A 25,429-nucleotide genomic window follows, 5' to 3' on the forward strand; every position below is an offset into this window, starting at 1 on the left:
CCTTTATCGAAAGCAGCAGGACGCACGGGCTGGCACATGCAGACCAAAGACCACGCTCCCATGGGCAACACACGACCATTACAATATTATAAGCGGCTTCGAGGGCAAGATTCCCTCCGCTGATCCGAGCACCGCAGCCTCTGGGACACGCAATGGAGCTTAGCTGATGCATGTCAGCGCCGCATATAGGCACAAACCAGACACAGATATACCTTGTGTTGCGAATTGGATAACGCGGGGAGACTTGGTGTAAGCTGACAAGTGGGGTTGAGCGGATCGTCGCAGGTACCAAGGATATTGTAGCTACTCTGAGTTCAATTCTTTGACACTTGATTCGCCAATTGAAGCCCGAAGCGCCTGTGCCTCCTGTAGGTTTGACGAGTACCCGTGTTAAAAGGCTTTTGATGTGTGCGGCACAAACACATGGATTTGAATCCGCGAGGTCGTCCCTCGAGTCCTTGCAGCACGATACACCCCTCACTCTCCAAGGGTCATGGATGCCGGCCATCAAGCAGCGAAGAATTCCCCTCTTGCCCCAAATCGTAGTATGCTCTCCAGCGCGGCTCCGTCCACATCGTGCGCCTTGACAGCTGGAGCCGGGGGCGGAGGCGGTCGGTCAATGATCATGACATCGTCATCGTCAACATCTCCACTGGCCCGGCGCATGCCGCCAGCCTGGTTCCCGTCACCATCCTCATCTTCGTCTTCGTCGTCCTCGTCCTCGTCATCTGACTCGAGGGGCTTCCTCAGGCCTGTGCGTACGTTCTCGACTCCCATCTCCCGCTCTTCGGCTGTGTATGGGTCGTTGTCTTCAAACTGCGCATAACGCATGACGCGCTCGTGGCACGCCTGTTGTGCGCGGCTCCATATGCCCTCCAGCTCCGACTCTTGCGCCTCAATCCGCGCCATGACGGCACCGTCTTGCTCGGCATTTGGATCTATCGAGAGAAGCATCGCATGCTTGGTGGCATTGTTGCCAGCATCATTGCCGGGATTGCCGTTCCTTGCTGGCGCGGCCGTCGTGGAGGTGCTGGTTCCGACTTGCGCGAGGTTGGCGAGCGTCTTGCGCCCTTCGTCCATCGAGTTGGCCACATCTGGGTCGGCTTTCTTGCGCAGCAACTGGAACAGTATGCCTTCTTGAGTACGTCCCGGGTAGTTTGTAGATGGATGAACGGCGACGCGCGTGAAGAGGTCGTTGTGCTGAGTCACAATGTCAAGCAGGGTGCGGAGATTGTGTTGAAGGATGTCGGCGGATGCTTGCAGCGATTCTCTGTCGTATCAGACTCGCGGTCAGCGCATTGACAGTAAAGACGTGCTGATGAGTGGGCGACGAAGCAGATCGTACAGCGGTGGTAAAGGGTATTGATGCATCACATCGTTTTTGAGGCTGCCGATGCTGTTTGACAACTGTGAGAGGCGTTGCCGCGTTTGCTCAACGGCCTTTAGCTCGTCCTGGCTGAGATTAAGAGATGCCATCTTGCGCGGCGCGAGCTGAGCAGTTGAAAAGGGTGCAGTGAGAGCTTTAAAAATGGGCGTGACAGCGGTGGCTCTAGTTTGTCGGCAACAGCATGCGACTTGTCAAATAGTTTTGGCGTCGTAGGGACGACGATCAAGTCTCCAGAGCCTCCTGCGTTGTGGAGCTGGAAGCTTGGAGCTTGGGGATGCTTGATCCCAGACTACTGCCAAGATATTTTATGCAGATGACTAAGCCGTACCTCCTGGTCTTGTTCGGGACAACATCCGAGGATGCAGAGCCATTCTTCTTGCCCCATCCTCACAATTAATGCAATCTTCGCATTTCTGTCTAAAAAGCCACAACCATCATTGCACGCATGTAGCCGTTGGGCTAGAGCTTCTGAGAGGGTCTACGTGCCCCAACATCGTTCACACATACTTATTTAGAATGGTCCAATCCATACCAACCACAGCTCCTTTTCATGTGTGCAATGAGTTGCGGCACGCGAGATGTTGGCACAGCTCACAACATCCTTCAACCTCACCGCGCACGCTCCTGCATAATCATCGTGCAAAGAACTACTGCCATACAAAGCACAAGCAGGACACAATGGAAAACAACCTGTCATTTAGCTAGCTCTGCTCACTTGGAGCGAGCCAAGAGTTTCACTCAGGCAAAACCCTGCACGAATGTGATCAAAAAAGGTTGGAACCAAGGTTGTCCAAAATCTTTGCTAAATTGAAAGTTGGGTCGAGGCCCCGGCTCGCTCGCTCACTGATGCTATGTTCCATTCTCGCGCATACCCAAAATGCAAACTGTAAGACAAGTCCAAATGACATAACGCCAAACTATGTGAAGCCGAATAAAGAGACGCCGATGGGTGTACCAAGTGGAAATAGGAAGAGACCAGGGCATAACACAGGTCGTCGTTACAGTGCACGCTGTCGCCGATCGCAGACAGGGTCTCAGAACAGCTATTCGCCGAGGGCTCCGGCCTGATGGGCAATGATGCTGCTTGTCTCGCGGCCGTGTGCGTCCACAGCAGGGAACCTCGCCCTCCGCTCGAGGTCGTCCAAGGGCATGAATGAGCGGATGTACTTGTTGACGCCATTGTCATCCGGGTTGTAGTCCCAGGGAGTGAATTTGCCCACGTTCAACGCCCCCCATACCAAGCGGCGTGTCCGCTGTGACAGGAAAACCTGCTTCGTAATGGCGTCGAAGTCCCATCTCTCAGCGGCCTCGGCCTCGAAATCGGAAAATGCGATACGAGCCTCTTCCTCCTCTGGCGTTAACTGCTCCTTCTTGCGGACCAGCTGAGCAAGGTTGACGAGCTCGTGGGGATCACGCTCCAGGTGGAAGAGCTGAGGTGGATCGGTAGGGCAGGTGACATATTTCCACGGGCCGCGGCGGATCATCATCAAGGGGCTGATGGTGCCCTCGCCAGTATACTCCGCAATGACCGTGTCATGGCCTTCACGGCCCTCGAGGTGTGGCAGCATGCTGATCCCGTCCATCGGAAGGCCCGCAATGGGCTTGGTGCCGACCAGATCACAGAGAGTCGGGAGGATGTCCAAGGTCGAAACATTCTGTTTGACGCGGTGGGGCTCGAAGCGCTTCGGGTGCGAGATGAGCAGCGGCACGCGCACGGAGGACTCAAAGTAGCTCATCTTGTACCAGAGGCCACGCTCGCCGAGCATATCGCCGTGGTCACCGCTGAAGACGACGATGGTGTTCTCGTCGAGACGACACTTCTTGAGGGTGTTCAAAAGCTTCCCGATACAATCGTCCACATAGCTGACGGCGCCGTAGTAAGCGCGGCGAGCCTTCTTGATCTGCTCGTCGGAAAAGTTCTCGTCCCATACGTCCGTCACCTTCATCAGGCGCTTGCTGTGAGGGTCCTGTTCGTCCTTGGGGATCTTGACCTTCGGCAAGTCGATTTCGACATCCTCGTACAAATCCCAGTACTTCTCCTCAATGGTGTAGGGATCATGGGGGTGCGTCAGAGAAACCTACACTACGTCAGTTGTCTTGGAGAGCAATTTCTGTGCGCAGGAACGCAGCAACTCACTGTTAGGGCAAAAGGCCGATCGGTGCCTTCTCGAACCTGGTCGTACAGAAACTGGGTAGAGCGGTACATGACCTCCTCGTCGTAGTCGAGCTGGTTGCTACGAACACAGGTACCCGCCTGCAGAATCGAGCTGGCATTGTGGTACCACTCGAGACGACGGTCAGGCTCATCCCAGTTGACAGCCCAGCCGTAGTCACCCGGGTAGATATCGCTAGTCAAACGGGTTTCGTAGCCATGAAGCTGGTCACCGACAAAGTGCATCTTGCCGGCCAGGACGGTGTGATAGTTCTTGAGGCGCAAGTAGTGAGCATAGGTGGGCACCTCGCTGGCGATTTGCGAGGCATTGTCGAAGGCGCCGATTTTCATTGGCAGCTGGCCCGTAATGAGACTCATGCGTGAAGGGGCGCAGAGAGGGGACGGGCAGTATGCCGAGTCGAACTGCACAGAACGGGCCGCCAGAGCATCCAGGTTGGGGGTCTTGATCCGCGAGTCTGGGTTATACATTTTGAGCAGGGGGGCAGCCAGCTGATCAGCCATGATGAAAAGTATGTTGGGCTGCTTTGGATTGCCATCCGCGTTCATGTTGGCAGAAGGGGTTGCGATTGGCTTGGAGGCCGACGGATGGGCCCGGCCAGTGGAGGACCCGGCCGAGAGGTGAGGGATCGAGTCAATGTCAGGCGCCATCGTAGAAGTGTTGTGGTGGCGTGGGAGTGTTTGGGGAGTGGTCAGTGAGCAGGCTGCGTGTGACGTGTTGCTTTGCTGTGAGAGCAACGACGGGCGGGTAAGTGACAAGACAAAGGAGAGGCAGCGAGGAGGGTGGAGGGGCGGGCGGTCAACGGATATACATGTGAACCACGAGAGACAAGGGTCAATGGCGTGCTGGGTGCTTAGGCTGCTGTGGACACAGACAGCGACGGCGAGGTCGGCGCAGGCATGACTTTGGCCGTGCTCGCAACGGTGCGTTCACGTGAAGAAGCCCACACTGGGCCGGAGTAAGGCATCGGAGGATGCTTACGGGCCAGTCGGATGCTTGACAGGCAGGCTGGGGGTTTAGCAGCACTTGGCAGAGAACGGCGGAAGTTGAATTCCCAGCCCATGAGACCTTCTTGACAGCAGAATGACTACTGCCCTCTGGCACAGTACACACGTCAGACGCGCAACGGCCTGGCCTAGACGAAAAGGGGCATCGGACAAGTGCTCGCGTGCGTACGGCTGTCAATGGCGAAATCGGGGGAGGCTCCACGACACCGCTAGTTGGTTGCCTCGATGCGCGCTTGTGACGGCCGACTCTGGCTCGCACCGAGATCTCGTTTGATTGCCATCTGCGAGACCCCACGCACCATCAAGAGAGCCCCGCCTCCTGCCATTCCAGAACCACCGAACGGCAGCTCTGCGCTTGCCCTCTTGGGATCCCTTGCTGGCAGTCGGGGCCGGCTATTCGTGCTCCTCATGCTCCATGGGGCTCCTGATTGGGGGGAACCCCTGCCGAGCATGCGACCTTGGGATTCAGGGCCCTGTGGGGTCCAATAGGGCCAGCAAGATAAACCCTTTGCAAAGGTTGACAGGCGTGGGCTTGGCTTCTGGTTCTGCTCCTGGCTGGGCACCTGTGGCACACGAAGCCTGAAGATCCTCCGCCGGCATAGGCTTGATAAGAGCGACGAGGCGGTGAGCAGGTGCCTCAGCCGAGACTGTAGGCGTGGAAAGAAAAACGTAAGGAGTACAAGAGAAGCCAAGGTGAGACAGAACCTTGGCAGCAGCGACAGACGGTGCAGTACAGTAACAAAGTCCCGATCCGCCGATCTGCCCCAACATCCGTTTCGACGATCCACACAAAAGGATGCCTCCGAGCTGGAAGTCTGGGGGTAAGGTTATAAAAAATGGGCATTGCCCGCAAGCAAAGGCGGGCATCGAACGGCTCCAGGGGCATGTCATGAGGGCCCAATGACGACGTGACAGCGTGTGCTGCCTGGTGGTATTCATTTTCCGCCCTTAGTCCTGCAGCGAGCCAGCAGACTTCACGGATCGTCCGCGACAGGTGCGCCGCGATGGGGAGCGGGAGGCACTCGAGCGTGGGCGTCTTGGATCGCCCGAGTGGGGCACGGCCTGCCCGCCAACCAACGGCAGCCCGCAAACACCTTGCTCGATGCAATGGCGACACCTCCCTCTGCGCTTGCGCCATCTCTCCGGATCCTCCGTCTGCAATGGTGCGTCCTGCATAATGGCACCTCCCGCTGCGGATGGTCCCCTCGCATAAGCCTGACGATCGCATTCCTACTGACGTCCGGAAAACACCAGCTTCCACAGTGCGTGCGAGCCTCTCTTAACTGCAGCTGACTCGAGATCGACCAATTAGTCCAGCTCGACATATGATCCTACAATGACACAATTGCCATCCCCACAATTGTGCGCAGGCACAACGCATATATTACGAAGCTCCAGCTACAATGAAGCCGAGCCGAGAACGTAGCATGATGTCATTGATACTTCCGTGGATCTTGAAAGTCGCATCCGACGCTGCCTCCTTGCCTGCACAGAAGTGTCACACACCAAAAGACATCTAGACATGACTTGAGAATTCGTTCACCATCATTTGTATATTTTGCTGAGATACCATTCGTGGCGCTTATCACAAGCCGTTTCTATGGCTGCCCATTCTTGTTCCGGCATCCATAGCTGTCCGACGACAATCGTCAAGGTATTATCTTTAGCCCCGTCGTCGGGTCGTCGGGCCCTTGCTCTTGGGTGTGCCTAGAGCAGCCGTCGATGAGCCTGTGGCCGAGGCCGATGAAGGCGAGGCGGCAATGGGAGCCTCCCGCATCTTCCCACGAGCCTTGGGCGAGGGTGCATTCCAGTAATACACCATCTGCGCGGCAAGAACAAGGTTGAGCGCGAAGCCCGCAATGAAGCCGTACAGGATGAGCTTGTCGTCGACTTCCTGCAGCGTCGTGAATATGCGTGAAAGCGAGCCGGCGAGGTAGTTGAATACCTGTTGGAGATGTGTCAGTCGTCGTTCTGATAACCCACAAATAGCACATGAAGTCGCGATACGCAGAAGCCAAGTGGGCGCCTACACATGACGCCCAACTGGAAGAGATGGCAGCATCACGGCCAACGAGCAAGCGTCCAAGCCGGCACCATAGTAAGCAATGTATGACTAGGGTAGTGCTTACCGTGAATGCGCTGAGCTGGCCAGTGCCGCCTTGCTGCGCAATGGCGGCAATCTGAGGGACCTTGCTGGCAACACCAAGGACACCAGCACCTGCCTGCAGGTATCCGAGAGTCTTCATATCGAGAATACTGTTGCTGAACAGAGTAGCCGCACTAACAGCCAGCGCCGCGACGAACAGCGCCGCGACGCTTGCGCGACCGCTGTAGTTGAGGACGAGAACGGTGATAATGACATTCTGACCGAGGATCAAGGCCGTCTCGCCGAAGGTGCTAAACGGGAAGCCGTTGCGGACGTTGTACGCCAGTGAAATGAGGTACGAGGATGTTTCGAGGACGTAGGCCAGGAAGCTAATGCCAGCCGAAGACTTGGAGTTTACAAGCTTGAGAATCTGGGGCACCTTGACGATGGACGAGGCGCCGATGATGCCAATTCCGAGGCCTTTGGAAATAGCTAGTTTGAGGCAATCGGAATCGGTCGGGTCGAGCTGGAGAATGAGGGTCTTGTAGCAGACGTCGCCGAGGAGCGAGACGCCCACATCGTGGATGGGCCCAGGAAGGTTTGCCGTGATGGGCCGCAACGGCTGCAGCGCGCTTCGTAGGGCTTCCATTGCGGCAGAAACACGTGATTGACAGGTGATCGAAGATGGGTGAAGAGGTCGACTGTTTGAGAAGACTTGGCCGTTTGAGTCGACTCGCAAGCTCGATGTCGCGTTGCTGATTGTGACTTGGCAAAATAAGACGGACAGGAGCTTGTCGCAACGTGTCAAGCCCCGGTCGCAAATGACCTAATCTAAGCCGACCTAACCCAAGCGAGCTGCAGGCCTGTCTCCACTTTGCCGGCTGGACCCCTGGTCCATTGGGGTTTTCCAGAACACTTCGTAATGAAAGCTCCGTCATTTTAGTGAATCCATCCCATTTCTTGACTTTGCCGACAATAGAGACACGGGAATACATCGATGATTTAGCAGCACACCAGACTAGTGCCGGCCTCGTTACATGATCTCTCATTGTGGGCTAGTGGGGAGAGTGTTCGTGCCCACTTAGCAATCTGACCATACTACTAGTATCTTTTCAAGCACAGACTCTTCCACGTACGACCATAGGATCGAGAAAACTGAGGGTCCCGTCCGCTCCCTTGTACATAAGCTCGATACCGCCGGATCAGTAGTTGGGTCGGTGACGACCAGCGAATCCCCGGTGTTGTACGTTATATTTTTGCATCGGCCACTGGCAACGTCAGTACTGTCTGTGTCTTGGGTGAAGTGCTTGAAGCCCCTTTTTTTTCTCTTCTTCATGAAAAAAGGACACTTCCTGGCTCGCGGCAATATATCCGCCAGAGTTGTTTATAATTAATGGGCAGAGCAGGCAATGTTCCCATGGGAATGTTCAATGGTTGCCGTCGGTGTGGCATGGGGCTGCTGATTTTGCAGGTTTTCAGACCTGATGGGCTGGCAGGTTATCTCTGTTGTCCAATTTTCCAGATTTCTTTTATTTCCTTTGCTTGTCAGCCTTTCTCGCTGCCCAATGTAATGCTCCTGACATCCATTTTCTTCCTTGTCATATTGAGTGATCCCATACGTCTCTCAGCAGTCACCTCGACTTCAAAGTCTTGTAGTACTCCGACAGAAGCCGACCGCAAGAGTCCAGGTGATCCTTAGGCTCCCAGGTGTTGTCGGCTCGCTTGTAGCCCTTCCATTTCACCAAGTACTCGACTGTGCCTGTAGCCTTGTGCAGACGGGAGTTGACGATCTTTTCAACCTCAAACTCCGCAGTGCCCTCCGCAGACTGTGTTCTCCTGGATGTCGCTCTTGTCCTGGTCTTCTCCATCGCCCCAGGCGTGTTTTCCTTCTTTATTGCTGGCGCCTGCGTCCTTGGAGCACGCTTGAGGCTCACTTCAAGTCTATTCGCACGCCTAGGTCTCTTTGCCTAGTGTATTGCGTCAGTAAAACGAATTGTATACATTATGTCATCATTGTGGGCTTACGGTTTGTTTGGTAATTATCTTGGTAGCATTCTCTGCTGCCACTCGCGAGCTCCGTTGTGAGCTTGTCGGAATGTGGTCTCTTTCCTTGTTTCGCTTTGGCCATCGAGAAGCATCGACCTGTTTGTGGGGAACTATCACGGACCCGCGATCGGATTTCCTTCGCTTGTGGCCACTCTCGTCTGACTGGGGCCCGGATTTTCTCGACGTTCTCTTGTTGTTCTTCAGTGGCAGCTCATCATTACTTTGTGAACCATCAAAGGCTTTCTGGCCGTCGAATTTCGGAGATGCTGTACTGCCTTGATGAAGTCCAGTCTTTGTGGTCTCTCGTGGCAAAGGAGGGCCATGCAATGCTTGGTATGCCTGGGTTGGACCTGCTGCGGCTTCTGCATTTGTCTCTGCTGCTACTATGATCTGATTGGCGACCGACTGGGCTTTGATGGCGTTGGAACGTGAAGGTCGAGCCGTTCTTAGATCTCCTATGACTGGACGGCCAGTGCCATCCGACTTCTTGCTCCTGCTCTTGCGCTTCGTAAGTTTTTCATGATGGCTACCCCCTTCCAGCTGGTCTTTGACGTTGGCTCTGTTGTTGTTCCCAAAGTCAGCTCACCTGTGCACAAAGTGCCACTGCTAGACACAGGACCGTCCGCTCTAGCAACTGATGCTATGCTCAATGCACAACGTCGTGACGAACGCCTTGTTGAGGATTTTACTTACTTCCACTCAGCTGGGGAGCGGCTGAGCAGGGATTTCTTGGTAGGGGACTCGTTCTGGTCCCTGGCCGCTGGGACCAGTGCGGGCGTCAGAGACTTTTTTATTCGCACCATCGCCGCGGCTTGTTGCGATGGTGAGGTCCTTGTGATGACTTTCGTTCTAGGGTCGGACTAGTAACCGACAGCCACGCACAACGCTGCTCTGGTCGTAGTCGTCGAAGTTCCGGGAAGTCGTCCGCGCAAACTCACCCTGGCGCGAGAACAGTTGTACCAGGCTGAAGAAGTACCACAGTCGCCACTGTCATTGAGCGTCTGGACCTTGGTTTGGAGATAGTGAGAAGAGTCGCTGTCGGGTAGGAGAACCTGATTTTACGACTTTTGACCTGACAGTACGGATACGAGGACAAAGGTGCTACTTGGGCGGATTGTTTGTTCTGGGCTTGCGTCCTGCGATCTTGAAAGGGCTATGAAGCGCATTGGTCCACAAAGCAGGAGCAGGCACCCCTCTCTGGTTGCCCCGGATATCGCATTCACTTCAGCCTGCATTGTGTTCATGTGTGATGCATGCACCTTTTGGGCAAACGAGAGCTCATCCCACGATGCAACAGCCGCCACACCTGCTCTACACACCCACTATTGCTGAGGCGCATTTGGGCGACGATTGCTCACGGGGATTACATGGCTGCAATTCGGAATGGGGCATCTTTCGAAGGCCGAGCTGTAAATAGAAAACGAGGCGGCCCCGTGAAAGTCGCTTTTGCACCACCCACGATTCCGCAAGGAGCCATAGACTTGTCAATGCTGGCACACTTGAATTGGCCCGATCGCTTGCTGTGGAAGACGTCGGACCTACACAGCAATGAGCAATGACAACGTGAAAGAGAAACCCTGGGGCGATGCAGCTCAAGTTTTGCACACTTGGGACGACCTGCATGTAAAATTGGCATCATCGCACTGCGGGCGGAAGGCGGCTGGCAAGCAATACCAGACTGTAATGCGGCAATCTGCTCCCAGTTCGTACACGTCGAAACTAGCTTATATGTACGTGGTCAGCCGGCTGGAGAAAAGCTGTCAGTTTGCTGAGTGTTCTTTCTTGCTTGGGTGATTGATGAGCCTTGTCAAGCAGGGTGGGATTGTTGATTCACGCTGGGTCTTGGTACGGGCCCTTGACTTCACACAGACGCTCTGCAGCACTTGCGTATGTTGCGACGGGGACACCCTAGTGACTGGTTTCAAGCGAGATGAGACATCCTCGAAGAGTGTAGCTCGTGTGTATCTGCCTTGGAAAGCGACCCGATGAGCAGCAATCATCGGCCAAAACGCAGGTCCATGCATCATAGCTGCCTGGGACATGAGAACCTGTAAGAGGCAGCCAAGGAGGTCGTGGGAGAGCTTGGACCTGCGCTGTCTTTGCCACTGTCAATCCCCTGCTTCAGTCACCACCGTCTGGGAGCAAGCAGGGCTCGGCAGGGTGAACTGTTCACACACAGACTGTGCTGGAAGGGGGGGAGCAGTCCCGGGCAGCCGGGATCAGCCCCTGACGCTAGCCCAGCACGTTTGCGCACGATGACTCGAACCCTGTTGAGGGAGTGGAGCGCACATGCAGTGCCTCAGTGCCGGGACCACCGCCGGGCTACGCGGAGAAAGTGTCAAGCGTGAAAGACTTGTTCGTCAAAGAAGTAATGGCAGCGCCCATCGACGGGTTACCAGGGACATTCCGCGAGCTATGTGATATTTCACAGAAATCCCTGGGCGACTACTTACCTAAATGTATGGCGCTGGGTGACGAGTCCAAGCTGCAGTGCCCCGCAGGCCGGGTCAATTGATGACTGCTCACAGGCTTTGCGAGACTTGACTTTGGGGGGTGGAACGTCGAGACTCGTTGCTTTCTTTTGGGGGTGCAGGAGCGACAGGGCTGCATGGCCCCATCCCTTGCAAGCGTGCTTGGCGTGCAGCACGGCTCACCCCCGTCGGCCACCACAGGCTCCACCCGCAGGCTTAATGGGCAGCCGCAGCTCATGTGACTTCGTGTCAATATCGGGTTGCTCCGCGGCGCGTCAGGCAATCATACAGCGCGACGGACCCACAGCTTCACTTTCTGTCCCCTTTTGGCCACAGGCTCCCATACTGTACGCTGCCTGCTCCCTCGGCTGGGCGCTCGGCCGCCTGTTCCAGGCATGGCGTCGCCTGCATGCAACCACTCTATCGCCCGCTGCAGGCTCTCCGCTCGGTGCCCGCCCCGTTCACAGCCTTTGCATGAGAGCTGCTGTGGTGGCTGCTATAAAGGTTGCCTGTTCCCAGCCTTCTTTCTTTCAATTCGCTGTCCTCCTTCCATCGCCATCACCAAGGTCTCTGCACGATAGGTAGGCATCGAGAAACATCATCTCGTACCATTGGATTTCGACCTCGTTCATTTCCCACCATCAGCTTTTGCAATTTTGCGCTTCCACCACACCTGTTCAGCAATTTGCAATACAGTCACGCCAACCCCGATCCACAAAGCTTCCACCCGCTTCCGAAAATCATCACGGCACGCAAAAATCGTACCTATCATCCTTTCCGAATTTCTAAGCATCATCAGCTGCTGCAACCACAACGCCAAAATGTTCAGCCGCCGCTTCGAGCCCCCCACGAGTTCCAAGCAGAGTTTCTCAAAGGGCCACAAGGTCACCAAGTCTAGCACATCATTTAGCAAGACAAGTGGAGTAACAAAGAATCGACACGAGTCGCGTCGGCGCCCCACGACTGCATCAACATCACAAACGCACGATGTGAGCATGTCGCCAACTGGGTACGAGCTCATCTGATTACCTTGCATATGCCCAACGCCTCTTTTGCTAATTCCCAATTATCACAGCTCTCTGACCCCATCGATCATCACTCTCATCGTTGGAAAAGAGCAGAGGATATTCGCCGCACACCAAGACGTTCTCAACGCCTCCCCTTGGTTTCAGCGTGCCTTATCCGACCAGTTCATGGATCCGCAGAGCAGCAAGCGGATCTACCTTCCGGACGACGAGCCAGAGATCTTTTCATCCGTTCTCGAGTACCTCTACAAGGGCGACTATTATCCGAAACTTGTTCACAACAAGAAGCGGAATTCGTGGGAGATCGAACAGCCTGATGACGAGAGCCGCAGCGCAACTGAAAGCACCATCTACCATCACGCAGTCGACGGTGACATCCTGAAAGATACTGTCATCTATTGTGCCGCTGAGCGATACGGGCTTGAGGAGTTGAAGAAAGTGTCGCTGCGTAAACAAGGACTTCGTTAGTGATGCCCACTACTCACTAATACGTTGCAACAGCTGCTAACCGTAACACCACTCACAGAATCCGGCATTCAGTGCAGCACCATCTTGGCTTCTGCTCGCTATGCTTATGCCAACACCCCGGACACCGACTCGAAACTGCGCGCCCACTATCTCGCTTTGATCATCCGAAGCAGGTCGACCTTCAAGCGAAGTGGCACAATGCAGCTCGAGATGTACAACGGCGGCACCCAACTTTTCTTTGACGTTTTTGTAGCCATGTGCAACCATCTGGACGATGTCAGCGCACAGTAAGTTATTTTCGCTCTCCTTGCCACCTTTGGTGTACTAACCTCTCTGCTCAGAAGCACGCCTCGTAGTAACCGCCATTTTTTCTGATTTCCACTTTGCGTAACCAATTTCACTCTTCCTTTGAGAGGACTGACCCCGGTCTTCTGACATCATGATCAACGTCTCTCTCACTCGTCTGTAATCCTTGGATGAAGCCCGCCGGTCTGGACTATGTTCATTTCCATCGAGACTGCATCAACACTGTGGCGTTCGTGGCGTTCTCTGGCACGCCTTAGTCCGTGCTCCTCTCTCTCTGTTTATTCTGTAATTATGATTCCCAATGTACAAATATCCAGTTGAGTTATTGTCAGCTTTCTTGGCAGGAAATTTGCGATCAGCAGGACACCACAAGAGCTAGGTTCTTCTGTGGAAATTCAGCGTTTAGTATAATTAAAACTTCAGTTACTACGGATCAAGAAAACATGTGTAGCACTGAACAATCAACTCAATTAGCAGGACCATGGCGCATTGCATGGTCCGTTGTTGGGTCCTCTTGATTCAAGGGCCCAAGCAGAAACGGTTCACGCCTCGCAGAAAAGTCTGGTGGGTCGTCAATGCAGCTTGCGATCACTGGATCTAGCCCAGCCGAGTGGCCGTGAATTTTTGTCACTGCTGCAACAGATAAAAGATATGGTGCTGCTCCGGCCCCGTTCACACAAGAGGCGCCATGGCACAGCCAAGGTAGGGGTAGGGCCGCCATGCTAGGAGTGGTGGCACATTTAGGACGAAAAACAAACTTTCGTCTCATCTGAGCACCACTTTGTAGGGCATGCACCACCAGGGTACTGAAAGTACGATCGGCAGAGAGGCCGGACAGAAGTTCACGCGGTACTGCCTCGTTCTGGCGACCACCATCATTCACGGCAACCGTGGCGTGGGTGCGGGGCCTCTGGCCCACCTGCCCACGAGGAGCATTTCCGGTCGGCATCGTGCTCAATATGAGCGTATCACGGACACCTCTGGAGATGGATGCGGCGAGAAAGGGAAGTGACCCAGAATCATGGAGCAGCGCTTTCATTGAGGCGTCTGTTCTCGGTATTGGATGGGACGGGACCTGGCGTGGGAAGCATTGATAGTTTGATGCTTCTATTCCAGATGGGCACCAAATTCACAGCGGCACGGACCAGTAAAGGAACAAAGGTCAATCCTCACGGCAGGCGCAGTGGTCCGTGGCGATCGAGCATGGCACGGAGATGCAGGCACTCCCAAAATAGGAAATAATCTAAGCCCCTGGCCCGCTACTTCCCAGACTTGCTAAAGTGCTTGCAGATGCGGGTCTCACAGGTCTCACAGTCTGGTGGGACCGAGCTCAGTTCGGGAAGAGTGCTTGCAGCCACGCTGTGACAAGGGCACGCACCTGCTTCAGCGCAAATTCCCAAGGTGCCTATTGCTTGAAGCTGCGAGCCCATTGTTCTCCCTGCCAATCGAGATACTGAGCGGCTGTTCCAACAATCACAAGCAAAGTCCCGTGGGGATATGGCGGGAGGCTATGGTAGGATTGTGGGATAAAATCCTCATCTCTGCAGGATTCTGCTTCGCAGTGCAGGGCGAAATCGACCAGCCGCAACCTGTTTCAGCATCCCTAAATTAGTGCAGGGGAAGTGAATTATAACCCCGTGACAGCGCGTTGTAGGCTCAAAGCTGGAGTACATAAAAGTTGACCGGTCACATGCTGCCGTGTATCGACAAGTGACCTTGTAGCACTTTCGCCCGTGCCTCGTTCGTCAATCAACGCGCAACGCGTTTTTGGGCTTCAAGAAACCCGACTACCGTATCCGCAGTCACGGCGGCCGAAGAGAAACTTTGTGGCGGACCATCCACACGGTCGTGATTAAAACGTGGCACAACGGGTAGGGGCTCGTTCACGATCGCCCGCATTAAGCAAGCCCTTAGACGTGAATGTGTGCTGGTAAGCCTCGCGCTTCATTTCTAGACCACGAGGAAAGGATAGTTGTATTGAGCAGCCATAGGGAGGGGGAAGGGGTGGTCTTTATTGACATGGATCTCACTTATTTCAGCCATTGACAAAAGCATACAACAAGACCACAGCTGTGGTGTGTGGCCGCATTCGGTTCTATTCGCCAACTCTCTACGCGTGTCTCAACTCACTGAAAACGAAGGACTAGATACTAGTGAGGCTGTCTTTGACGTTACCATTGATAGGATATTGCTCTGCAGCCATTGTGGGTTGTCATTGGGCTGACCTGGATATGACACAGCCCGAGTACAGACATCATGAGTAACCACATTAGTACACTCATATGGTACGAACGTCCACCAGCAGTGTCTTGGATAACTCTCTCGAGATCTATCTGGACAGTGGATTCTTCTGTGGCGGGCTTGATCGAGCATCCCTTCTCTGTCGCTGCTGAGCTGCTGGGAGTCTTCAAGGGGATTACGATTGCTTGCAGGAGTCGGACTGTCTTAGAGCCACTATACCCCCGTTCCCGGGAACGCACCGTTCTTGCTCAGCACGACGATACCACGTTCATGGGCTATGTAGCCTTTCATCAAATTCTGGAGGTTCATCAGTTAGCAAAAACGAAAGAAAGAAAAGCTCTGCTAGATGGACGTCAGGGTATTCACGACACCCGACAAGCACGGTGGCTTGAGAATGACCACTGCAACCATAGACTTACCTTGTAGATCATGTTGGCCAACAAGCACTCAACCTCGTCTGAATCGGTCTTGCGTTGGCTGCTCAAGTTGATCGCGGCAGTAAACTCAGCAACAGGAATGCGGGTGCGTCTCACAGGCACAGCTCCATCTTTCGCGTCTTCAAACCCGCCAGCCACGAAGACCTTCCGCGCCAGGTTGCGCAGAGCAATGCCACGACCACGTTCTAGTGTAAGGTAGATGCGTCGTCTGATGAACTCGTCTTCCCCGTCCCGTAGCGCCACATCAAAGGCATGGAGATCGGCCTTCTTGATCGCATCAGCAAGAGGCAGGAAGAGTTTCTGGAGTTTGGGGTATGGAGCCAGAAGCTTTGCATTGGGCAGCGTGTGTGTCGTCAGAAGGTGACAAGGTACGAGATAGCTTAAAATCAGTCTAGTAAGAGCGGCCAGTCAGATGTGAGCCAGGCCTTGACCAATTTCAATTTTGTGACTTACTCAAGGTTTGAAGTCGCATCCTTGTGGCACAGCTGCCATGCCTGTGTCAAGTATTCCTCTGCCTACAAGGTAGACTTCAGCAATCACGGCGACAACAAGGTGCTCGCAGGGTGCAAGTAGACTTACCTTGACATAATCCTCTTCAAGAAATGCTAGGACACCCTCATAGTACTTGAAGGTGACATGTTGCGATTTGGGGAATCGATCGATCGATGGCATGTCCTTGCTGGTGGCAGAGAGAGCTTTGAGCACACCTTTGCATAGGGAAGCATTATTCAGCTTGAAGAATGTTTTGAAGAGAAGATTGATGGCATAGTATATGCCCCATTTGCGGGATTCTTCGAGGGGAGCCCTGAATATCTGGTTAGCTTTGTTCGAAGCATCTATTTCATGTCTTCTGAATGATTCATGGGTGCGCGCTTACCTGTCACTCAGACAAATTTGGAATATTCTGTTCAAGTGTCTTGAACACTCAACGAGATAGCGGTTGTTTTCTGACTCGGGTTCTATGTCGTCAGAGAAGTTCATCTCCGTGTCGTCTCCAGATCGTCGTCTTTCCTCATCCGCCCGGATGGCGTACAAACGGAGATATCGCCCTGCAACGTAGAGGCAGGGGATCGTCCAATTCTCAAAGTCGTGATGTGTGTATCCACGCACGACCAGTAAGGTGAAATCCTTCCACTTCTCGTATACTTGCGTCCAGGAAGACTATTGGCACCAAGTCAGCAGCGAACTCGTTTTTGCAGCTGGCTTCCCGTGCGTGATAACTGGGCGGCTACGCACCTTAGCACCACCTCGGAGCCCTTCAACCGCGAGAATCTCGCCGACGGCTTTCCAGTAAGAGAGAAATATCTCGTACCAGCCATTGGCTTCCTCTTTTGACATCCTCGGCCGTGATTTGTCTTGGCGGAAGAGAAAATCGAGGTCAGCCTGAGCATCTCGGACATTCCCCCGGCCCCATACATCTTTCAGTCTGTCGCCGTACTGTTGAACATTGGGGTGTAATGTTTCTGCGACCTGGTCGCCTTTCATGGACGAGTAAGCAACTCGGAATTCCTTGATGAGTTTATCCATGGTTTTGCGACTGCTGGGCCTCACGATTCAGACTCGACTCAAATACTTGTGACGATGAATATGTAATGCGCTTAAACGCGATTCTATGACCGATAGGTTCTGGCTGGTCTGTTGATTGCCGGCCACGAAGACTACTCCCTTCATCACATGTTAGTTTCCGAGGCGTTGGTGACAATGGCCGTCTTGGTGGAACTTTGCAAATGCCGAAGGCAATCGTTGTGGAGCTGGTAGACGCCAAACAAGCTGCTGCAGGCTGTCTCATTGGCTGTGGAACACACCTCGCCCGGCTCACAAAGCACTGTGGCTGGAGCGGCCATCAGCCACGACAAAAGGCCTGCCAGCCACACAGATACTTTGCTGGGCCCACCTATCTGCTCCAAAATCGCTAGTCAGCCCGCACAAACCCACAAGATTTTTTTCGAGGTGTCAAATCCCCCGTTGGACATTTTGCCTGGATCGCCGGCCCCAGACATTCCCTCTCACCACCACGCACAACGAATCTACTAACTAGTACAGCCGTCACAGTAAGTCACCATCGCTACCTAGTGTTTTAGACGCATTATTCTAACAGTTCGCCTACAGATGGGTAAGTTAGCATCCTGCATCGGCATCCATCTCGGGCTCGAATCGACGACTTGAACGGATTTGACGCGCAACATTCGTGGAAAGGGGAGAGACGCGCCGGTCGGTGCGAGCGATTGCAGCAAACAAGTTCTCCATTCATGTTTACGCAAACCGGTCGCACTGCCAGATCGGCGGCTGCACGGCGGTTGCGCGACTAGAACACAATGTTTGACGATTCGGACGATAAGTCTCGCAATCTGCCAAGCCGACCGACAAGCGTCAAATTCTTCCTCTGAATGAAAGCGCAAGCGAACACCTGATATCGTCGATCGTCGCCCGAGACAAAGATGCCATAGCTGTAGCCGGCAGCTGGAACAAATCGTGCTGACTTTGATGGCGTTCTCTCAGGTCGTCTCAACGAGTACCAGGTCATTGGCCGCCACCTGCCTTCCGAGGCCAACCCCACCCCGAAGTTGTATCGCATGCGCATCTTCGCTCCCAATGAGGTCGTTGCCAAGTCCCGCTTCTGGTACTTCTTGATGAAGCTCAAGAAGGTCAAGAAGGCCAACGGCGAGATCGTCAACCTCACCCAGGTTTGTGCAACACGGCCCTGTTACTGGTCACGAACCTGATCCCTAACTCTCCGCTTCGGCAGATCCTCGAGAAGCACCCTCTCAAGGTCAAGAACTTCGGCATCTGGATCCGTTACGACTCGCGCTCCGGCACCCACAACATGTACAAGGAGTACCGTGAGACCTCCCGCACTGATGCCGTCGAGGCTCTCTACTCTGACATGGCCGCCCGCCACCGTGCCCGCTTCCGGTCGATCCACGTATGTTGTATCACAGATGCATGCTCTCCCGCAGATGCTAACAATTGTGGTAGATCCTCCGCGTTGTTGAGATCGAGAAGACCGAGGATGTCAGACGCCCCTACATCAAGCAGATGATCACCAAGAACCTGTCCTTCCCCATGCCCCACCGCGTCCCCAAGATCCCCAACAGCAAGGTGTTCAGTGCCACCCGCCCTTCTACCTTTGCTTAAGTTGGTCAGACTCATTGGGCAGTGCTGGCGGCTATTCGGTGTTGAATTGGGGCATTGCCCAAGGTTTACTCGGTGTTCACAGAGGAATAACGGTGTTCAAAAGATGGGTGTTTATGTCACAGAAGGACGCAGTCACTCGGCCGCGTGATGACTATGAGTCCAGAGCTTTTCATACCCAACAAATCAGCATGTGACATGACGGCGTTTTTGTATTTGGAATCAAAAAGAACTTATTGTGACAAACAGAGATTCCCGTCCACGTGCTCGCACACTCATGCCTTAATCGTTCATCATCGAGCTACTTGCTTTGTGCACATAGGAGCTCCCTTTGCAATGTGTCTACGATACACCTAGTCAGTCGGTGTTCGCCTGTGATTCAACTTTTCCAAAGTACTTTGCAGTTGCCGTCGGCTCATAAGTCAGTGCTTCGTATGGCGGTGTCAAATTTGTGAAGCTAGTGCTTGAACAGGGCCGGCTCGTGCTAGATCCTTAAGCCGTAACTCGCACTGCCCACGTGGGGGAACTGCGTCTTGACGAGTCAACCGTGGCAGACCAGCCTCTTGCTTATCGTCGCTCACGGCCGTCTCCTGCCCCACGCATGCCGGAGGGCTGCTCGGCTTCGGCTTGATGCGCAAGCCCACCGACAAGCCGAGCTCCAGGTAGATATATGTCTTCGGGTGGTCAGTCAACGACAAAACCTTGCGACACGAGTCACATTTGTGACCTTTCGAGCACGTGAACTTTTATCTGACAAAAACACGACCAGAGAGTCCTCAATTGGTTAGGACAAAGCGACTAGTCACAACACCATGGACAATGTCAAGGTCCGCGCACAGCTGCCAACGGTTCCGTACCCTCTGGTGTCGGAAGGCCGCAGCGAGATTCGCACGGAGCGCCTAATACTACGACCATTCACGCAAGATGTCCTGGAGGATATGCATTCACTACGCATACAGCCCGAGGTCATGGTCTTCACCCGCCGAGGCGTGCCGGACAAGGATCTCGCCGAGACACAAGAGCGCATCAATCCGGTCTTGCCGCCCAACGATGCAACAACGCACAACTGGGTGGTGTACGAGGCCGCCACGGGTGAAATGGTGGGCTGTGGTGGATTCTTCATGTTCAGCAGTCTGATGGGGTGGCCCGAGGTCGGATACATGTTCAAGAAGGAGCATTGGGGGAAAGGCTATGCGACAGAGTTCCTACAAGCCTGGCTGACATCGTGGTGGGAGCTGCCACGATCAGAAGTTGAGCTGGAAGTGCCGATCAGCACGGTGGACGACGTGCCGGCTGGCGCCGACGGCACGAGGGTGGTGGGTGCGGATCGGGTGGTTGCCATGATCGAGGCATACAACGTGCCGAGCCAACGCGTCTTGGAGAAGTGCGGATTCCGCAAGACGGTCGAGTTCAACGAGCCGGACGTCAGGCCAGGCAAGGAAGGCGCCGAGGTGGCGGTCGTCGGGTTCGTGGCCACTCGGCCAACAAGGAGTGTCTGACTTGAAGCTGGTCAAGTGCTCGGGACAAGGGTGGACGCAGGCATGAGTAAGCGTTTTGGGTTGGGTGCTTTCTGAGTAACACTGGAGCGTCGAGTCGCAAAACCCCATTACAGTATCTTGCTGAGCGCTGGACGAATGGGGGGCAGGGGCGCCCGGCGATGGCTGGGCCGCTGAGCGGACTCGGGGATGCGGGCTATTTGTGGACTGGCACGGTCCCGGCCGAGGCAGTGATTGTTCTTTCCAGATAGCCCGAATGGGGATGTAGTTTTGTTGACGCGGTTCTGCAAATGCATGCTTGTGATGGACACGACGCTCCCCAGCCATTCATGGATTTGCCAGGGCGCCAGAGTAATCAAAATCACAGTAACCGGGAGGCGGGAGGCAGGCACACACCGGTGCCCAACCCTGCGGGCATATCCTTGGCAAGGCGCAACCCTCTGGCACCGATGACATCGATGCCTGGGTGCTTGCTGCCTGCGCCCCGCCATCGCCTGTCTGCCCTCCACTCCTCAAGTCAGCCCATTGCCCACGGGCCTTGATCGTCCACATCACTATCGCGGCGCAGCACATCCCAAATCCAGTCGGTCTACCTGTGGAATCTCGAATGCCTTCGACTTGCGCGGAGCCTTCTTCATCCTCTTCCAAACCCTCTACGTCGCCAGCAGTGACGATACTTTCGTCGCAACGCTTGGCGCCAACGACTGCCTTTCCAAACCATCCCCGCCATAAGAACTGCTGCCCCGGCATCGCGTCGTGTGCTACGTTGGACATCACACATATCCGATTTGCGCAACCTGAGCCCGCTCGGCCGTCGTCACCCAGTGCAACGCATTTCCAAGGAAACCAGCAACACTCGTCGCTGCATGTGCTTGACATGCATATACGGCCGTGATTGCCAGTACGCAACAGTCAATGCCGCCCACGAGCATGTCATTTGCCTTCGCCGATTGTTTCTCTGGGTGGCCTTATTCATGTTGTTCGGGGAGGACTCCCTAGGTTGGCTTTTGTGAGCTGCTTCGGAAGCCTTTCAAGGCCCGCGACCTACGCCCATCTGCACTGGCACATTTCAGCGCAACATGGCAACTACAGACGCACCGGGCAGCGGTGCCTCGGTACACACCGGAGGAGAGACTTCAACACCCAATGGGAGCAGCACCATGCCCTCGGATGCAGAACAGCCAGCACAACATGCTTTCCCACAAAAACAACAACAGCAACAACAACAGCAACAACAGCAGCAGCAGCAGTCGCAAAGGCCAAGTACGGCGCCTCACTCCGGCCAGAATGAGCTCGCGTACACCTACATGTTCGAACCAGAGAAGACTCCTACACCGCAATTAATTGCCCTCCTGGAGGCCATCGCCAAGTACATCGTGAGTCTTTCCCATGATACACCTCGCCACATTGAGCTGTGCGCGCTTGGCTCTCTCAGGCCCAGGTATTGACATCGAATTCATCGTTGCAGATTGACAACATAGGCGGCAAGGATATCACTGATCTGCGGCCAAAAAAGCTTGCAGCCTTCTATCATGCTGTGGGCGGCGATTATGACTCGCTTTTTGTGAATGCACCGGACAAGTCAATCTCATATATTTGGCAGGCGCTTGGCGTGCAACATATCCTGGCCCAACCCGAAGACTTCTCGCCGCCATCAATACCAGCTCTTACTATTCGAGGCTTTGTGCGATGGGAATCCCTCCAGATTCTTCTTGGCCCGGAAGAGCACGTTCCTTTCCTGCAGTTCGCTGTCCGTCATTGGAATCTCAAACATCCTTACACTGGAGAACCATTCCCGCCAAACCTACCAGCCAATGTCTTTCCGACACAATGCGACCCGGCCATTGACAAGTGGCATCGAGACTGTGCCAGGAATCTTAGGCAAAAAGCAAACTCCAGTGAAGAAGACTTGCAGCCGGAATCCAAACGGCCTATACCACGAGACCCGCGCATCCATTCTGCATATGCCCATGTTCGTAGCAGCGCCAGACCCAGCCCCGGTGTAACTCGACCAGAACAGGAGTACTTCAACCGCGGGAGGGCATCCACCTATACACATATGCCGTACGCAGCACGTTATAATGAGACAGACTACAGTTCACGGCGGTCAGTTGATGAACGTCGCACCACCGAGCAAGTTCCTGAAGATGTGCCACGAAGACGGAGTTACTCGGACTTGCATTCGCCCACCGGGCCGAGGAACGAGGGCGACCGGGCGTTTTCAGGTGCGCCTCACAGCCTTCCCCGCCGGCCTCCGCTATCAGTTCACCAAAATGCTGCTCGACCACACATCAGTTCTTCTTCTGATTCGGAAGATGAGATGGTCCTCCCTCGCCACGGGCCGCAGGCTCGCACTTACGGACCTTCTCACGGCGCGCCACCGCCTGTCACCGTGCGCCGGGTCCCCCATGGTCCGGTTCCGCCGCAAGTGATACCAATGCGATCACGCCGTTCCGAGGCACGGTCGGCCGATGATTCCCGAAGGCGTAGTCTGAGGTCCGAGATTGGCAATAAATTCGCTTCTTTCCTTCCAGGATCATCCGATCGATTTCGAAGCACATCGCGGGATCGGCGCGCCGCTCCAGTCATTGCTCCTTCCCGTTCCCGCAGTGGCAAGGCTTCTCCCACCACAAGGCGCAGTCGCAGCGTCTCCGACGAGTCGACGTCCAGCAGATCCGAGTCTAGTTCCGTCCTCAGGCAACGCAGAGCGGTGGAAAGAGATAAAGATAGGGATTACCGGGAAAGGGATCGTGAACGGGATCGGGAGAGAGAGCGAGAACGAGAGCGCGCGAGAGATCGCGAAAGGCAAAGAGAGCGAGAGAGAAAGCGCGATGCTGACAGGGTCCGGGAGCGACATGACGAACGTGAGCCTAGAACCCACAAGGACAACGGGTATCTGCGGCCAAGTATGGAGCGAAGGACGAGCAGCCATGCTGATATTGATAGGCGGGCTCCTCGTGACACCGGTTGGGATCCGCGAGACCGAGGGCGCAAGGGTGATCGTGACCTTTCCAGCCGGCGCAATTTGTCCTCAGACGAACGCGCACAGCTCGAACGTGAACGCCGGCGCCACAATGACAGAGCATCACCGAGCCGAGTCTCCAGTCCAGCAGTTGCCACGGGGGTGCATGGGCGTCGATATCCCCAAGAACCTCGCTATTTGTAGGTTGGACACAAAGCTCGTCTCTAAGAGGACTAGCGATGCTGTCTGTGAGTTCTCGTTTGCGATATGATGACGATAATTATGATAGTGGCGTTTGGTGGAGTTGGTCATCCGGCAGTGACCTCAGTTCGCAGATTCTAGATTTAGTTTGACCACCAGGGTCACGTTGATATGATACCCTATGACTGCAATGATTATATCCATGTTAATGTGGAAGTGTTGCTTATATGATACCTCGGAAATGTGGCTATGGGGCAGTGATGTTAATGTGTTTCTCTGTATACCTCTTCACCATATTCTCCTTCTAGCTAGGGGTCGTGTTACTAACTACCCCGCCTCAGCGGCGCGTTCGGAGGGGGGACTTCTACGCTTTTGCAGTCGTCCTCTGGGAACACGATGCCAATAAACAGAGACCGAGCAGAGTGTTTATCGCACCAAAAGTCCCCGAGCACATGGATAACCTCGTAATGTAATTCAATTCTTACGCGGTGACATTTATCTTAGGACCACCCCTAGAGCTCGAGAAAATCCATCTGCAGTTATTTGACCGCCTTCGCTTTTCTGGTCGACCAGGGCGTACATCGTGCTGCCGCATGGGCCGCAGCAGGTATGAGGCAATACTACGGTGCTGGCTTCTGACGCCTCATAGTCTTATCAGATTTGCTACATCTAGTCAATACGAGATCGTCTGTCCGCCCTCAAAAGCTTCACCGGGCTCGAGCTTGGTCCAATCACGAACTGAGCCGGCCTCGACGCAAAGCATATTCTTGTAACCATCCTTGGGCTCAAAGTCGGGCATGCTCATGGCCTTGTCAGTCCACGGGTTCCAGACGACGACGTCGCGTAGTCCGTCGCGCACGACACTGAAAACCTGCTCGCCGTTGGAAGTAATGACGACGGGCTGCGAAGGGTCTGTTGAGGGGGTATAAACGCGGTCGGTCTCCTGCGTGATGCTGATGGTGGAAGACTGCGACTTCAGCTTCGCACCATCCACCTTGTCGATATATGCCGAGCCCTCAAGCCCAGTGACGGAGACTGTTGTGATGTCCTAGTAACAGGGCGTTGGCGCTTAGTGGCAAGGCGTGATATGTCAAGGGGAACTGAGACGTACCTCGATGCGGAGATATGTATGGAGGAGAACTTGGCTCTCAAATGCCTCCTCGCCATCATTGGTAATTACAATGCTGGTTGCAAGACCCTCCTGGCTGAGTGTGACGCTATAGATGATGGAGAAAGTGTACGGCCAGAGGGCCTTGACATCGTCACTGAGACTGGCCGAGCTCAGACCAAAGTCAAGTTTGACAGACGAGTCGGACATGCCGGCCGACTCCGAGGTGGACTTGCCCAGTAGTTCCCAGCGTGAGGTCCGGGCGAAGCCGTGCTGTGGGAGTTTTGAGGTCGCCGCGTGGTCGGGAGCTTGGCCGAAGACCTGTCATGATGACGAGATTAGGTATGTAGAAGGCGGCTAACCCGACGAGGAGTGTTCAGAACCTACCGGAAATACGATCGGAATGCCGCCTCGAATGGCTTTTGAGCCATCGAGCTTGGCCGCTTCGCTCAGCCAGAGCTTCTCGTTGCCGGCCCGGTCCTTCCAGCTGATGACGGTGGCGCCGTAAAGGAGGATGTCAACGGTCTCGCCAGTGGGAAGCGAGGCTGAAACACGGCCAGCGTCATGGCTGATGTTGACTTGCGGCTGAGGAGGGAGGCCAGGTGTGGTGGCCAAAGCCGTGGGCTTGTTCGGGCGGTCAACCATGACTGCAATGCTGAGAGTTGCTGGTCGGGAACACGGTGGGGGTGACGGCTGTTTCGTGTACAGCAATGTCACAAGGAGCGAATCAGGTCTCGAGACGCAAGCTGTGTATGTTCTCTGACTGCAATTCTTCTGGCGTTGTGTCAGGACCTGGTTCTGGCAATCGCAAGGCTTGTTGTTCGCGAGTAGAGGTTGGCAAGAGATAGGGTGAGAGGGGAAGCTTCACGGAGCTCCTGTTGTTGG

General features: G+C 54.6%; 11 protein-coding genes across 11 annotated transcripts; 5 read left to right on the forward strand and 6 right to left on the reverse strand.

Annotated features, from left to right (window-relative positions):
- Positions 1 to 507: 507 nt before the first annotated feature.
- On the reverse strand, positions 508 to 1,476 carry B0I36DRAFT_364963 (mediator of RNA polymerase II transcription complex subunit 8-domain-containing protein; the record flags this gene model as incomplete). The annotated part of the gene is made up of 2 exons (XM_046159067.1): positions 508 to 1,270; positions 1,346 to 1,476. 2 exons carry the CDS (start codon positions 1,474 to 1,476, stop codon positions 508 to 510), a joined length of 894 nt encoding a protein of 297 aa, XP_046010611.1.
- Positions 1,477 to 2,430: 954 nt separating this feature from the next.
- B0I36DRAFT_351295 (alkaline-phosphatase-like protein) lies at positions 2,431 to 4,208 on the reverse strand (the record flags this gene model as incomplete). The annotated part of the gene is made up of 2 exons (XM_046156997.1): positions 2,431 to 3,465; positions 3,525 to 4,208. 2 exons carry the CDS (start codon positions 4,206 to 4,208, stop codon positions 2,431 to 2,433), a joined length of 1,719 nt encoding a protein of 572 aa, XP_046010612.1.
- A 1,706-nt stretch (positions 4,209 to 5,914) lies between these two features.
- B0I36DRAFT_433004 (uncharacterized protein) lies at positions 5,915 to 7,430 on the reverse strand. The gene is made up of 2 exons (XM_046162649.1): positions 6,695 to 7,430; positions 5,915 to 6,510 (listed from the first exon to the last, which is right to left on the reverse strand). The coding sequence occupies exons 1-2, from the start codon at positions 7,298 to 7,300 to the stop codon at positions 6,229 to 6,231; spliced, it is 888 nt and encodes a 295-aa protein (XP_046010613.1). The 5' UTR covers positions 7,301 to 7,430; the 3' UTR covers positions 5,915 to 6,228.
- Positions 7,431 to 11,479: 4,049 nt separating this feature from the next.
- On the forward strand, positions 11,480 to 11,883 carry B0I36DRAFT_327975 (uncharacterized protein). Its single transcript, XM_046154535.1, has one exon. The coding sequence runs from the start codon at positions 11,564 to 11,566 to the stop codon at positions 11,747 to 11,749; it is 186 nt and encodes a 61-aa protein (XP_046010614.1). The 5' UTR covers positions 11,480 to 11,563; the 3' UTR covers positions 11,750 to 11,883.
- A 106-nt stretch (positions 11,884 to 11,989) lies between these two features.
- B0I36DRAFT_246431 (uncharacterized protein) lies at positions 11,990 to 12,952 on the forward strand (the record flags this gene model as incomplete). The annotated part of the gene is made up of 3 exons (XM_046150230.1): positions 11,990 to 12,177; positions 12,244 to 12,656; positions 12,720 to 12,952. The coding sequence occupies 3 exons, from the start codon at positions 11,990 to 11,992 to the stop codon at positions 12,950 to 12,952; spliced, it is 834 nt and encodes a 277-aa protein (XP_046010615.1).
- A 2,469-nt stretch (positions 12,953 to 15,421) lies between these two features.
- B0I36DRAFT_247573 (uncharacterized protein) lies at positions 15,422 to 16,983 on the reverse strand (the record flags this gene model as incomplete). The annotated part of the gene is made up of 6 exons (XM_046150320.1): positions 15,422 to 15,505; positions 15,580 to 16,036; positions 16,099 to 16,160; positions 16,225 to 16,450; positions 16,523 to 16,806; positions 16,882 to 16,983. 6 exons carry the CDS (start codon positions 16,981 to 16,983, stop codon positions 15,422 to 15,424), a joined length of 1,215 nt encoding a protein of 404 aa, XP_046010616.1.
- A 597-nt stretch (positions 16,984 to 17,580) lies between these two features.
- B0I36DRAFT_327979 (ribosomal L18ae/LX protein domain-containing protein) lies at positions 17,581 to 19,125 on the forward strand. Its single transcript, XM_046154536.1, has 4 exons — positions 17,581 to 17,758; positions 18,145 to 18,329; positions 18,392 to 18,568; positions 18,622 to 19,125. Exons 1-4 carry the CDS (start codon positions 17,755 to 17,757, stop codon positions 18,778 to 18,780), a joined length of 525 nt encoding a protein of 174 aa, XP_046010617.1. The 5' UTR covers positions 17,581 to 17,754; the 3' UTR covers positions 18,781 to 19,125.
- Positions 19,126 to 19,192: 67 nt separating this feature from the next.
- Positions 19,193 to 20,438, forward strand: B0I36DRAFT_143856 (GNAT domain-containing protein). Its single transcript, XM_046148415.1, has one exon. It carries the CDS (start codon positions 19,590 to 19,592, stop codon positions 20,274 to 20,276), a length of 687 nt encoding a protein of 228 aa, XP_046010618.1. The 5' UTR covers positions 19,193 to 19,589; the 3' UTR covers positions 20,277 to 20,438.
- B0I36DRAFT_143857 (uncharacterized protein) lies at positions 20,439 to 21,252 on the reverse strand. Its single transcript, XM_046148416.1, has one exon. It carries the CDS (start codon positions 21,150 to 21,152, stop codon positions 20,601 to 20,603), a length of 552 nt encoding a protein of 183 aa, XP_046010619.1. The 5' UTR covers positions 21,153 to 21,252; the 3' UTR covers positions 20,439 to 20,600.
- A 100-nt stretch (positions 21,253 to 21,352) lies between these two features.
- On the forward strand, positions 21,353 to 23,439 carry B0I36DRAFT_351302 (uncharacterized protein; the record flags this gene model as incomplete). Its single annotated transcript, XM_046156998.1, has 2 exons — positions 21,353 to 21,649; positions 21,742 to 23,439. 2 exons carry the CDS (start codon positions 21,353 to 21,355, stop codon positions 23,437 to 23,439), a joined length of 1,995 nt encoding a protein of 664 aa, XP_046010620.1.
- A 215-nt stretch (positions 23,440 to 23,654) lies between these two features.
- Positions 23,655 to 25,423, reverse strand: B0I36DRAFT_327986 (galactose mutarotase-like domain-containing protein). Its single transcript, XM_046154537.1, has 3 exons — positions 24,932 to 25,423; positions 24,548 to 24,865; positions 23,655 to 24,484 (listed from the first exon to the last, which is right to left on the reverse strand). Exons 1-3 carry the CDS (start codon positions 25,187 to 25,189, stop codon positions 24,110 to 24,112), a joined length of 951 nt encoding a protein of 316 aa, XP_046010621.1. The 5' UTR covers positions 25,190 to 25,423; the 3' UTR covers positions 23,655 to 24,109.
- Positions 25,424 to 25,429: the final 6 nt, after the last annotated feature.

The sequence above is a fragment of the Microdochium trichocladiopsis genome (genome assembly GCF_020744255.1).
Source record: "Microdochium trichocladiopsis strain MPI-CAGE-CH-0230 chromosome Unknown B0I36scaffold_7, whole genome shotgun sequence".
In the NCBI taxonomy this organism is placed as follows: domain Eukaryota; kingdom Fungi; phylum Ascomycota; class Sordariomycetes; order Xylariales; family Microdochiaceae; genus Microdochium; species Microdochium trichocladiopsis.

Coding starts and splice junctions, on each gene's coding strand:
- B0I36DRAFT_433004 (XM_046162649.1), bottom strand. CDS start 7,300: ATGGAAGCCCTACGAAGCGCGCTGCAGCCGTTGCGGCCCATCACGGCA. Junction 6,511..6,694: donor GCCAGCTCAGCGCATTCACG/GTAAGCACTACC, acceptor CATCTCCAACAG/GTATTCAACTACCTCGCCGG.
- B0I36DRAFT_327975 (XM_046154535.1), top strand. CDS start 11,564: ATGGCGTCGCCTGCATGCAACCACTCTATCGCCCGCTGCAGGCTCTCC.
- B0I36DRAFT_327979 (XM_046154536.1), top strand. Junction 18,330..18,391: donor AGATCGTCAACCTCACCCAG/GTTTGTGCAACA, acceptor CCGCTTCGGCAG/ATCCTCGAGAAGCACCCTCT. Junction 18,569..18,621: donor CCCGCTTCCGGTCGATCCAC/GTATGTTGTATC, acceptor CAATTGTGGTAG/ATCCTCCGCGTTGTTGAGAT.
- B0I36DRAFT_143856 (XM_046148415.1), top strand. CDS start 19,590: ATGGACAATGTCAAGGTCCGCGCACAGCTGCCAACGGTTCCGTACCCT.
- B0I36DRAFT_143857 (XM_046148416.1), bottom strand. CDS start 21,152: ATGTCAAGCACATGCAGCGACGAGTGTTGCTGGTTTCCTTGGAAATGC.
- B0I36DRAFT_327986 (XM_046154537.1), bottom strand. CDS start 25,189: ATGGTTGACCGCCCGAACAAGCCCACGGCTTTGGCCACCACACCTGGC. Junction 24,866..24,931: donor GCATTCCGATCGTATTTCCG/GTAGGTTCTGAA, acceptor TCATCATGACAG/GTCTTCGGCCAAGCTCCCGA. Junction 24,485..24,547: donor ATACATATCTCCGCATCGAG/GTACGTCTCAGT, acceptor CCCTGTTACTAG/GACATCACAACAGTCTCCGT.